This window comes from Pundamilia nyererei, unplaced genomic scaffold (assembly GCF_000239375.1).
Source record: "Pundamilia nyererei isolate P.nyererei 1_Seehausen unplaced genomic scaffold, PunNye1.0 scaffold00067, whole genome shotgun sequence".
Taxonomy (NCBI): domain Eukaryota; kingdom Metazoa; phylum Chordata; class Actinopteri; order Cichliformes; family Cichlidae; genus Pundamilia; species Pundamilia nyererei.
The window spans coordinates 108,094-121,757 of NW_005187468.1; the positions used below are offsets into that span (position 1 = coordinate 108,094).

Here is a 13,664-nt window from a genome sequence, read left to right on the forward strand (position 1 = left end):
GTAAAACTATCCAGATAAATTCCTGCACATTAATTATGCTGTCTAGTGTATTTCAAACCTTATCAACTGCTCTGGGAACTGGATATCTTGGCTGATGACCTATGAAAAGCAAACATAAAAGTCCAAAGAAAAGCATCACAGTAAGTAAAGTAAATAAGTAAGTGTAAATGTGATTTATATTTAGTATTTAAATTCACCTACTTTTGTTCCTGATGCAGTAGACACCAAGGTAGATGAGGCCAGTCAGCAAAAGAAGGAACAGAAGGCTGCAGGGGATGCCTGCTGCAATGCCAGCAATAGCAGGACCACTCAGTCCTTCACCTGCCATCAACACGACAGACTGTAACCAAAAATGTTACTACTGTAGGCTCATCACTAACAATGAGATAAGAGCTGTTTCACACAGACAGCTGTGCTATACCTGGACCAATTCGTTGGCTCTTAGATGGCTCTCCATTGGTCATACGAGCTTTGGGGATGACTTGAAACCAGTAGGTCAGCTTGGGATCAAGGAAAAAGATATCCGTACTCCTGGCAGAACCAGGTTTCTGCTGGATTGTGCGATATACATTTGAGCTGCTTTTAGTCAGAGGGGCATTGCGATTTTTGCTCAGAAGGTCTGGTCCTTTCATTTGGATGTCGAACCCTTAACAAAATCACACACAATTCTGTTTTGTAGCATCACAATTCACAGAGGAAACCAGTTAATTCTAGCAGATCTCTCAAGATTTCAGTGATCAATGTTAGAGCTTACTGAAACGGATAATTGTATATACATAAACTAGCCAATACTAGCCATAACCAAAACTGGCATTTGATTTTCCTAGTAGTTTCATCTTTAAAATATTTTGCCCAAAACACAGCTCCATGTAGATGGTAGTTTCACAGACAACACATTATTTACACCCCTATCTTCTATTTTGAGTTTCTGTTTTCACACTAGCAGTATTCATTCACATGGGTTATGGAATATCAAAACAAGAAGGGTGAGTCTCTGTGTTTTTTCTTTAGAGATAATCTTGTGAAGATAAGTCAAACTAGCACATTTAAGACCTTCCCTTAATTTTAGTACCTGTAACAACAGACATAGATGGGACCTCCCAGGTCAACGTGACGATGGTTCCGTTTCGGTTAGGGAACAAACTGGAATCTGAGATGGATGGTCCTGGAAAGAGAGAGGGATTGTGAGAGTAGGGGAGATCAAGGAAGGGCAGAAGAAGGGGGGGAGGCGAGGGTACACCAAAACTGAAGAGCTTTGTCTGAAAGGAAATTGCATTCTCAGGTATTACTTAGCTCTGTTTCTGAGGGCCCATTGTGCCTTTGTTTCAAGCAATGCGAGCAGTACTCCAAAGCAACAGAATCCTTACATTTTAATGGCAAATATTTAACTTTAGAGTCGACACAAAAATGTCAAAATATGTTTAAATATTTTATTTTTAAGTGGATCTGCAAATAATAATTACTTTGATACCACTTTCTCAACTTTGATTTCAAAGCTCAAACTGCTTTCTAAACATTACTGCCTCAGAACTGAGAAAACAAGAAACTGTTGGTTATTTTTGTTAGTTATTTTAATTATAAAACCAGCTGAAGATTTATGTCCTTACAATTTCACTCATCTGACTAATGTTTCCTTTACTGTTTTACATAGGTTTTTCTGAATACAATTTTATACTTTTATCTACCTAGTAGATGTGAATGTCGACTATTACTTTTAATTGCCAGTGTTATTACATAGTCAGACAGGTACATTTAAAGATCTGAGTAATCAACCCTTTTTTTAACAATTTATTTTAACTAGTAACTTCCATCACCTGTTAAACATGGTACTGTAAAAAATATATTTCTCTATAAAATTAAATTGAACAAGTGAGTTATACCTTGTAGCTGAATTTCTCTTTTCTTGCTGCCCAGAGGGTTCCTGCATGTGCAGGTGTAGTTTTGGAGAAGAAAGTTGCTGACATTGTAATGACGAATCATAAGCTGTGAGGTGTTGCTGCTGATCTGGTATGTGGACCCGTTGGTGACAGTCTCATTGCTACTGAACCATGACACAACAGCTTTAGGCGATACCTCACTGAAACAGCGGACTGTCACCACTATTTTGCCCCCAGAGTCAACTGTGGTTCTCATAATTGGAAGGAATGCTACAGGACCACCTGGAGAACACAAGGTGCCTGTTTAGACTCGACTGCCAAAGTCAATAGAACACATTATGCATACATTATGTGGATTTGTTATGAGTTAAAAATTTAAAACTTGCTTGCAGTGATATTGCACTTATTATGTTCAACCGGGTGTTCTGCCATGCACTGGATTGTTTTCCCATTTAGATTATCTGATGCATTGACGGTTAAGCTGAAGTTCCCTGCTCCACTGCTGGAGTTGCTTAGCTCTGGAAAAGACAGCTGGGCCTGTGGGGTTCCCCCTACCCATTCACAGTGATACTGCAGATTGATGGCATTCACTGACTGCACCGAGCACTCAGGATTGCCCACTGGCCGCTCTGTCCCAAGATAAAATGAATCTGTTATTAATGTCTGGGTACACGTTTAAATATTTTATTTAGAAATGAAAAATTTCTAAATAAATTCTAAATATAAACAGCATTAGATGAGCACTATGTTCTATGTACAGCAAACCATGACAAACTAAACTATAATTTTCAATCCAAATTGAGAACAATTTCACAAAAACATGACCTAAAAGATAAAATGTCTACTTTTCCACATACCATAAACAGTTAAGGTCATGTTCTTTTGGCGGCTTTCTTTTGTATCTTCATTGACCAGCCTGCATGTGTAAACACCTCCTTGACTGGTTTGTACATTTGTTAGATTCAGGACTCCTTTTAGGGAAATGATATTCCCACCAAAGACCCACTCAGAGATTGGCTGTGGGAATCCATTAGCCTGACAGGAGAGGTTCAAAGAGTCTCCTGCTAAATAAAAAGTCTGAAGTGGATGGGCCTCAAGTGTAGGCTCATCAGGTCCATCTATAACACACCATAGAGAGTTATAAGAAAACAGGGATATAAATAAAGAAACTTATACGTATATAAATAAAGAAGACTTTAAAACTGTAAAACTTTTAAACTGTTAAACTTACACTGCACAGAGACATTTTGAGATGCCGTTGCATTTCTGAAGGGGTTTGTCAGTAACACAGCGTACTCTCCTGTGTCATTTCGGTTTGGCCTGAGGATCACAAGACTATTTGCCTGTGTCTTCACTAAATAGCGTGAGCTGTTTTTTATTTCAATGCCATTGAAGAACCACATTTGTTGCTCAAACACTCCTTGGAGCATGCTATGCTGCAGGGTGAAGTTCTCAGTTCCCTCTTTGATAAGACCCGGCTGTGAGCTCAGAGTCAAGCTCTGGATGTATTCTGTAAATAAAAACATGAAAGGAAAGAAGAACCACTAGATGAATATATCTACTCTAGTGTACTGCCTTTCCTTTCTAATGCATCAGCCTTATTAAGACGGCAGGTACATATAAAAGATAAACTGCATAACTTCTCAAATGTCAGATTTCATTTTTTAATTTTCATTTATGGTTTGTCTCAAATATTTAAACAGTTGTTTAATATTTAAAGAGTTATATTTAACATTTTATCTAAGCCATCAACAACAGCACGTCTTCCAGCCAGATATGCCCACTCACCAAATATTTTAAGAGTGAAAGTAGTTGAGGCTTTACTCATTCCAGATTTAACCATTTCGATGGTGTAGTCACTGGTGTAGTTAAGTGGAACATTAAAAAAGGTGAGATTTGCACTTTGTTTGTCTATCCTGATTACACTACTGAAAGTTGCAGCTACAGGTGGATCAGCACTGGAGTTTATAGTCCATGTAGCAATATTTAAAACCCCCTTAAACCAACTAACAACTGGGTCAGGGGCACCACTGAAGGACACAGCCAGAGTCACGTTTTCGCCAGCTAAAGCATTCACCAGACTGGGACCAGCAGGAGAAACCAGCAGTTCACAGCGGGCACCTGTGAGGATGTAGCCAAGTAACTGAATTAGAAAGGAAATTGCAAGGTCACGCAATAAGTCTGCTAACATCAAAATAATGCCAATTAAACAGAATTACTGTCGTTTAATCTTACAATCAGGAACAATGCTGTCGTACAGAAACGCACAACAAAGCCCTCTTTTTCTAACCCTAAAAATGACACAAAAATTTCTAATACTAACAAACAAAATCACACAGATAAGTGTCATAAGGCGTAACTACGCTTTATTCTCACCTTGGAAAGTAAAAAATGATAAAATGGCCAGAAACAACGAGCTTAATCTCTTGAATTCCTTTACACAAGGCATTTTTTGTAAAACTTTAAGCACGCTTGTTATTAGAAGCAACCGTTTGCATTTCCAGTATAAAAGCAGAGACGAAAAACAAAAACGTCTTGTAAAGTCCTAAAGCGCTAACTTCTGCATCAGCGGAAGCTCCAGCGGACAGCCAGGCGCGTGAGTATCCCACCTGTACCAACTCGGATTGTGCATGTGAGGCCACGCCCCTTACGTAATTACACACAACAGCCCCTTTATTTGTATCTGCTTGCTGATAAAATAACATATCAACATTTCCTTAATACAACTGGTATAAATATACCATGTATATTAACTAAAGAAGAGGTGGAGAGAACGTTTAAGTAACAACTTTACCTGCGTCACCATAGTTCCGGTACCCTCATCTTAGCAGTCAATGACGTATGCTAATATGGGAAAGTCAAGAGGCCTGCCTGTCCATGCCCATGTTCATACAGTACCCAGTTTTCAATCACATACCTATGTGCTAAAAAACACCAGGCTTTTTGTATGGAGACCAAAACATAAAAAAGGTGACATTTGTAGTTTGGAATAAATCAATCAATTGAGTATATCAAAACAATAAATCTGTAATAAAGTACTACAATAACTAGGTTATATTTTGAAATTGTGCTGTAAAGTGTAAAAAAACCCAAAAGAAAACACATTTTCAAGGTTTATTTGCAGGTTACTTTTACAATTTCTCAGTTTATTCTTATTTTTGTAAAGGAGGAGGCAGTTTTTGCTGTTTTATTCTAAGCAAACAATGTTGGAACGTCTTCTGAAACCTGGATTCCATTTTTCTTTTCACAGGTGCTCTAATAATACATTACAGACACATGACCTAAGAATCACGCTTTTACTAGTCTTAAAAAAACAAAAAAAAACAAAACAAAAAAAAACAAGTATTAGGACCACACTTAAGATTAAACTCGAAACACTAGTTTGAGATTAAACCTGTTGTTTTAAGTCAAAAACCTACACAGGTACTATACCACTATACCCTTTACAAAATGCCTTTTGTAGACAGGTTAGAGGAGAAAAAAAGAAAAAGAAAAAAAAAGAAGAGAGAAAAAAAAAAAATCATACTTAGGAATCAGTTTTGGTAACTTGGAAATTATTTGTCTTTTACCACATAAATACAATATGGTGGTAAATAAGGCACGATAAGAGATCTGAGCAACACATTTTGGACTATAACTAGTAAAACAGTATTTAGCATTAATATTTAGCATTTCAAGTTTAATCTCAAAATTTCAAAACAAACAATATTTTTTGTGTCACTAATACTCTGCGTACAAAATGAACATCAGAATTAAAAATAAAATTAAAAAAAAACTGCTGCCATTTCACAGGTTTTAAAAAATGCCTTGCAGACTAAATTTAAAGGATAAAATGAAACTACTGTAAACTCAAAGGAAACGCCAAGAGACCAGACACAGCTGTAGATATGAAAAAGACTGGCTGCTTTATTGTTATTGTGATGTTCTGTACAATCAAAAAAGAACTTAGGCGCTTACGGTAAAATTCCAATTTAGAATCACATTCCCCTGCTCATACTGAGAGACACCGTCTAGTCAATCCTTGAACTCAGTCACAGTAGTCAAGATATTAATGCTAGCAGACATCTTCAAATCAACATGTTGGGTGGTTCTGTATTTACATACGTCATTTACAAAAATTGCACCTCTTAACATGTCTGACTACAGATATACAAGAATTAACAGATGAGGATGAAGCAGCTGAAATGCATCAAACTGGTGAAGTTTGGGTACAGTTCAATACAAACAGCAACATGAGTGATGGGAAGATTCTGGGTTTTAAATTACTGCATAAACACCGCTTTTTATAGCATTGTGATATAATGAAACAAATGAACTACTCTGCAAGTTCAAATGCATACACAAGACAAGATGATTCTTTTGGGCTTGTCTGACTGCAGGACAGTGTGTCTCAATATTTTTCCACTTCTATCAGTACCTCCCTGCATATCCTCAGGAGCCACAGTTTCAAACAGAGGGATTAGACCAACACATAAGCTTGTCCTGTGGTTGGGCTTATGTAGTTCAGTCTCGTTATTCATTAGAGAGTCCTGCAAGGAGAGAAAATAACATAGATAAGTAATTCAAGACAAGAGTAGCAATTAGCATCTTTAATTACTTTTTCTTTAATAGCCACAAGACACACAATATCATTTGCCATAACAAAATAAATGTGACTTTTTTTCCCCCTCAAAATGAGATGAGATTGTTATAAAAAAGGATAATAATGGTCTACACAAACAATTTTATCATTCATCACAAGAGTTAATTTTACTGCACTCTTAAAAAGTTGTAATCAAGAGGTAGATATAGGTCTATTGTGGATAATTAATTTGTGGTATGCAATTTTCTTTTACCAATTCATTAATGATGCATTGTTCCTTTTCCCAGAATACCTTAAAATTAAAAATACTCTATTAATCTCTTTTTGTAAAAAAGGCCTGTTATAATTACTTGATATAAAAAAAAATCAAAACCTTTTTCAAACAAATATAGTTTAGAGTTTGCACAGAAATATAATTGTGGGATTTTTAAGATATAGATACAGGTGGAAAGGTCATAAATGCATGAAACCTATTAATACTAATACATGGGATCACCAGCCGAGAAGATCTAGCATACGTTGCTGAGGCACACTGGCAAGGGGAAAGAAAATGAAAATAGCAGGTGAGCTAGAAGGTGCTTAGTCATGCCAGAGAAAATGACCCTGATGTCTTTAAAAATGTAACTTTTTGCTCAACTTTCTGATGAAAACTATTAATTCACTGATACTCACCTCTGTTAGGTTCTGCACTCCCAGCTTATATGCTTAAGCCTCTATACCCTCCCTGCCTCTTTCAGTTTGACCACTAGGTCTTCCACTGTCTCCACCTTCATCCCTGCCTGCCTCTGTGGAGGCTCCTCCACTTTCAACACCTCCAACCGTGAAGTCACGTCCACCCCCAAGTCTGCAGGCTTCACAGTAACAATCTTCTTCTTCTTGGCTTTCTGAAACAAGTTATGCACAAAGGGTGAATAAAATAATTACTCTTCTTTTTAACTACTTTATAGCAGGTTAGGTCTTAAAGGTAAACCCAGCAATTACAGTCAGAACCCATCTCTAATCTTGTCCCAGAAATCAGCAACATGATCTTAATGACTTTTTAGCATCTTTCGTTTCTGAACATCATTTCAGCTGCTTACCATGATATTAGGCAGCGTGGCATATCTGGGGGTGTTGAGTCGAAGGTCTGCAGTGATCACTGCTGGTGTGTTGATCTTAATATGTTCCAGACCACCATCGATTTCTCTGACCAAATTAATCTTGTCTCCCTCCAAGGACACCTCTGATGCAAAGGTACCCTGCAATGTGAAGATACGTATAATTTCACAAAATAAATACATTAAAAAAAATTCACAGTAGGATCTCCCCTGGGAACTGTTCCTCTATTTTCATCTGCTACCCATTATATGGGACTCAGTTAATGCCATCTGCTGGTTTGCTAGTGTAACTACAACTACAAATAATCTTGACTACAGGAGTAATGTATGTAACCCAAATTTATAAACAATTTTTGACATTTACATTACAATGTCTGTCTATCCAAGTGCCCAACCTGGACACTGTAAATAAGATTAAAATGCTCCATTTTAACCAGCCAAAGGAGAACTTCACTCCATCTATCCAGGCAGCCTTTGACTTTGGATTTGTTGATATGTGCAGGACTACTGTGGATCTTACTGACGCAAACTAGTGTTTACCAACTTTGATAAGGTTAGTGAAGGCTATTGGGAACAGGAACATATCCTCTTATCATTACTGCTATACAACACCCACGAAGAAACAGAAAATCTACAAAAAAAGAAAAGAAAGAAAATAAACTGATACCTACATAATTATGGGGTCAAATATCTCAGTGCTACTATTTAAGGTAGTCTTACCTGAGGCCAGTCCAGTAAAGCTGCTGTCATCTGGCCAGTCTGATTGCAATCATCATCGATGGCCTATGAAATAAACACAAGTCCTTAATTACTTAACAGCAGTGCAAGTATTCTTTAGAGTACGCAAACTAAGAATGCAATTTGAGAGAGTGTGAGGAAAATAAACTGAAATCTTTAACCTGTTTGCCAAGGAGAATAAGCTGAGCATCCTCCTGTTTGGCAAGAGCTGCCAGGATCTTAGAGACCTGAAGGGGTCCCAGGTTTTCATAGTCTTTCCCACTCACATCCACATGAATGCCACGGTCAGCCCCCATGGCAAGGGCAGTACGGATGGTCTCCTGAGTTAGAAAAAACACATGTAAGAGAACTTTTCTTTGGCTTGATGTTTGATGAAAACCCTGAAATTATAATCGTTGATAACCTTAAACATATTAAAAGTACATTTATGTTAACATCATAATAATCACTTTCTGTTTACTGTGAGTCTGACAGGTTATATGCATGGGATTTCAAAAGTTCTTTTACATGTAAAATAATACACCTGAAAAAAAAAAAGTAGATAGATATCTATCTATCTATCCATCTCAACTTGCAGCAGCTCCAAAAAACTCCAAAAAGCAGTTAACTTGCTAAATTACTGTCTCGCCCCAGCTCATTCACCTGCGACTGCTGTGGCCCACAGCTGACAGCCACAACCTCCTTAATAAGCTTCTTCTCCTTCAGCTTGACCGCCTCCTCTACAGCAATCTCACAGAAGGGGTTCATTGAGTGCTTAACGCCATCTGTCACCACGCCAGTGTTGTCTGGCTTCACACGGATCTGTGGAGAAACAAAACAATAACACGGGGTCACTACAGAGGAGCTAAATTAAAGAAACCTGTCAAACACAATGACAGAAGCTTAGAAATGAACCGAACCAATACAAGGTGTTAAAAAGGTAAATACATCTAGTGATGGATATTTAAACAGATTTAATCTAACTGGCAGAAAACCTTTAACTAATCTTATCTTTTTTAAAAATTGGTCTGAAATAACCAATTCTGACACCACTGGCATTGATGTGCTACTATAATCACTTCTACTCTTTTGGAAAGTCACAAAGGTAGCACTGTTGCTGGCACTGGGCAATAAGGCCTTGCTTTGGAGCTGCTGCGACTTCCATGCCAAATTGAGAAAAAGTATATACATCTCAAGGGACTGGGCAGGGTGTTGAGGAAAAGGTCTTCCACAATTGTGGCCAGGATATTTGCAGTATATTAATGATTTTTTTTATTGTCATTGTATGACAATAAAAAACATTAAATTAAATTAAAATTAAAATTAAAACATTAATAAAAAAAAAAAAGAAAAACCTAGTGGCTTTAACATTTCTGTGAATGGACCCTGCCATAAAGTCAATATAAGGCAACTTCACTTATACAGAACACTTACCAGTTAAAAATTCAATTCTTGCAGTAATCAGTCAGTCATATAAAACACGAGTGATAAAATATAAAATAACATCAGAACACTTAATCTGACATTGCAAGCACGCGTGGGCATTTCCCCAAACTGCACACAATTTAAAATGGGAAAAAAATAAATAAAGCCAATGCTCTGAAAGTACTGACCTCTTCCTATCAGACCGCTGAAGATATAGTAATCATAGTCGCTTTAACACTGTGCGGATCCTGCTGAGAGCAGCTCAGGCAGGACTGTTCTTGCTGCAACATACACCAGCTAGTATTGCTTATTGATTATGGTGCTGTACCTCAACTGAAGGGTAATGTTAAAAAGTGAAAAATATTCCCATTTGAATAACTGTTCCTGCAACATACACGCCTGGCTTACAAACTACTTTAAAATTTGGGAAAGTCACTGCCCAGTTTGCATGGAAGTTATGCCAGAGGTTCAAACAGACATGTTATACAACTTGCAAGAAGTCGTTTGCTGCCCTGCTAAACACAAACTCAGCTTCTCAGTATTGTGCATTAAATAAATGAATACATGAATTTGGCAAGAGACAAACAACTTATCTGTCAAAATAATATGACCAATCAGTGGTGTGGTGTTGCTCTTGATTCCACAACCAACTGACGATTTTAGGCTAACATTAGCTAGCAGAGCACAGAATGTCAAATAAGTGAGCAAAGAAAAATACCTTTAAAATCGCGAAAGAAAATAGGTAATTTGACCTAAGATATTACCTTAACTGCATAGTCAATGACACGCTTAACTCCGACGAGAACACGGCCAGACATTGTAGCTGAAACGTTTAAATATAACAGACAGCTAGCGCTACACAGTCACCGCAATGAACCTTCACTGAAGAAGCAGTCGGAATTATTTCAGGGTGAAACCAGAGGAGAGACTAAAGTGACCGCCCCCCACTCTAGCCAATGAAATGTTGGCATTATCCAGCGTTGTAGGTTACGATTGGCTGTCGTGTGTAAGTTGGTTGCTAAACTCAACAAAAAGTCGCCGGTAGCCGCAATTTCGTTGATTGAATAACAGTTCGAACTTACTGCGATTGTTGCTGAATGACACTTATATCACTTCCATTACTATCGTAATGAATATCTTATTGATCAACTTGGTTAAAATGAGTGAATTACGATGAACCACATACGAATCACACGGTGCCCCACATATCTATGTAATAAACAAAACCCAGAGAAGAAGAGTTCCGCTTATATGGGGCAAAGGTCACGAATAACAGAGTGACATAATGACAATCATATTGAGTATCAAAAAACGTTTTAACTCCACCTGATAGACGATAAGTCAGTGTACTCCTAGTGCCAGTCCCTGGCTAAATGGGTTGGGTTAGATCAAAAAGGTCATTCAACATAAAGTTTTACCAAATCAAGCATGCGGACCATTAAGAATGCTATTTACATGCAGGTTGCCATCAAGGTGCCAATAGAAACTGTGCTACTAGTGGCCGGAGACAAAGAAACAGGAGAGGGGAAGGCATGTTCAGAGCCAACAAGAGAGAAAGATAGGCAGGAATGAGTGTGTGATTGTGAAAGCGAAAGAGCTGGCTGATAATAATGAAGCGAAGGAAGGTAGATATATTGCGTTTAGAGGAGACCAGGTGGAAGGGAACGATGGCCAGACAGATGAGGTCAAGCAAGAGTCTCAGTGGACTATAACATTATAGTCTTAATGATAAAATTGTGAGAGAGTAAGGAGCAGGTGGAAGAGAGCCTGGAGAGGTGAAGGTCTGTTCTCAAGAGAAGAGGAGTGAACGTTTATAGAACTGAGATATAATATGCGTGTGAATAGGAGGAAAACAGGCATAACAGTGAAGTTGGTTGAGTTTAAATACCTAGGGTAAACCCAGTATTGGCATTATGGATAAGCCTTGGGGGTCCAGGCCTGCCCACTAAAGCCACTATGCCACCTCAGTTAAATTCTGCTAATAAACTTGAATTTATACAATTTGGTAATGAAAAACATAAAGACCAGTACCATCAGTAAATTATTGCATTGCAAACTCAATTTAATTATTCAGTTCACGGCAGTTTAGTAATTCTACGGCAATCATGTTAACCAGGAGGACACTGAGTGGATAGGCCTATGCAGGTCAGACTTTGGGAGGTACTTCTCATGTCTGTCTGACACCAAGAAAGATCATTCATCAGCTTGTGCATTTGGTTTTAAAGCATGACCCTACAAGAAAGCTGCAAAACAAATGGAAATGTGTTGAGGATATGTGCTCATCTGTCCTAGTGGATGGTGAGTTCACTGATCCCCCTTTGCATTTAGAGAAAATCTAGCTCCTGCTTTGTCTCTTATAAATGGCTACATTTCTCTGTATGTGTATTATGTGTGTACAGCTGTAAGTATGTATAACATGTATAACGTATGTATAACGTATAAATAACATAATGGTGATTAGTGACAGAAGGATAGTAGCAAGAGTGAAAATTTAAAAGTAAAATGTATAGTTTGGAGATGGTAGCACTGGCAAAAAGACAGGAGACAGAGCTTAAGATGCAAATATTTACATTGGGAGTGACCAAAATGAACAGGATTAGAAATGTGTACATCAGAGGGACAGCTCAGGTTGAGCGGTTTTAGACACAAGGTTAGAGAGACATGGCTGAGATGGTTTGGACATGTGAAGAGGAGGGATAGTCCATGCATTGCACTAGGATGCTGAAGATAGAGCTGCCAGGCTGTTGGAAAAGAGGAAGACTACGGAGGAGGTTCATGGAGTTAAGGAGGATATGCATAGGGTAGTGTGGAAGAAAAGGAGGCTACAGATAGGGTGAGAAGTAGGGTCTGCTGTGGGCACCTCTAAAGGGAGCAGAAGAAGGAAGAAATATGTGTGCCAGTTGTAAGTTTATCGTGTATCAGGTTGAGTTAAAAAGTTAGAAAAAAAAAACACACACAGACAAAATATTCAACTGTTTTAGCCTCCTACATATGGACATCACATTTTTGGGTTGTCTACCAAAATACAAAATTTGGCTCTTCAAGGGCCTGATATCCACTTACAAGGACATTATACTTGCCACTGTTCTATCGAAATTTAAAACGAATGTCCTCATATGTGGATCTTATTTTTCTCAGAAACAAAAATCAGGTATAAAAAAAATCACGTAATTCTTTGTTTCTACATTCATCAGGTCCCAATCAGCCCAAATAGCAAAGATAAAGTAAAATGCATGCCATGAAAGATTTCGTTTCTTAGGGGGTTAATATGTATAATGTCCAGTGTTCACTGAAAATGTGTTATTAGCACACTTGTTTTGCTTTACTTTCTTTCTTTCGCCTTCAGTTTGTTTTGTTTTTCTTCTTTTGGCCCGCAATAGATAGTAAAATCGTGGAGGCAAAAATAAAAGAATAGTTTGAAATAATCTTCTAAGTTTATTTTGTTTTTTGTTATTAGAATACACTTAAATGCCACTTTGTACGCAAGTCTTGGTGTTAACGAAGACTAATGCGCTCATAAATAATAACAATGTGGCATTAATACCTTGCCGATTCAGATCTGAGCCAGAACATCGTGCCACTCTCTCGCGCATTAATAATAATTTTTTAAAAAGCTACGTGCATAAGTTACTTGTGGAGCCTGTTCGTTACTCCCAGGTCACCGACAGAGAAGCTTTTTGTTTGCATTTTAATTGGTTTGCAACACTCAGTGTCTTCCCCACGCTCTAGCTGATGTTAATTCGCACTTTTATGGTCACCGGTGGGGTGAGAAACCGTAGCGAAACGTTATCGACCGCGGAGACTGTGGTCCCCGGCAAGCAGCAAATCCCTCCGGCGCGACAGCTGATCGAGAGGAGTTACCTCGGATCACCCAGCGACAGCAGCAGCGGCCTCCATTTTAACTTCGACACCGAGCCGTACCTCACGTGTCCTGGGCTGTCTCTCTCACATGACCCGAGTGTTTGT

At 38.2% G+C, this 13,664-nt stretch overlaps 1 protein-coding gene across 3 annotated transcripts; it reads right to left on the reverse strand.

Annotated features, from left to right (window-relative positions):
* Positions 1–5,757: 5,757 nt before the first annotated feature.
* etfb (electron transfer flavoprotein subunit beta) lies at positions 5,758–13,624 on the reverse strand. Of its 3 annotated transcripts, none has more exons than XM_005736058.1 (7): positions 13,560–13,624; positions 8,937–9,095; positions 8,456–8,614; positions 8,277–8,339; positions 7,539–7,697; positions 7,132–7,343; positions 5,758–6,406 (listed from the first exon to the last, which is right to left on the reverse strand). In XM_005736058.1, the coding sequence occupies exons 2-6, from the start codon at positions 9,039–9,041 to the stop codon at positions 7,173–7,175; spliced, it is 657 nt and encodes a 218-aa protein (XP_005736115.1). In that variant the 5' UTR covers positions 9,042–9,095; positions 13,560–13,624; the 3' UTR covers positions 5,758–6,406; positions 7,132–7,172. The 3 variants fall into 3 exon arrangements, with proteins under 3 accessions (XP_005736115.1, XP_005736116.1, XP_005736114.1); XM_005736059.1 differs by lacking the exon at positions 13,560–13,624 and adding an exon at positions 10,781–10,900; XM_005736057.1 differs by lacking the exon at positions 13,560–13,624 and adding an exon at positions 10,463–10,755.
* Positions 13,625–13,664: the final 40 nt, after the last annotated feature.

Bases quoted from the DNA above. Each gene is read 5' to 3' on its own strand.
- etfb (XM_005736057.1), bottom strand. From the start codon at position 10,516: ATGTCTGGCCGTGTTCTCGTCGGAGTTAAGCGTGTCATTGACTATGCA. The intron at 7,698-8,276 runs GTAAGACTACCT...TTCACATTGCAG, and splicing joins CTTTACTGGACTGGCCTCAG to GGTACCTTTGCATCAGAGGT. The intron at 7,344-7,538 runs GTAAGCAGCTGA...AACTTGTTTCAG, and splicing joins CCACGCTGCCTAATATCATG to AAAGCCAAGAAGAAGAAGAT.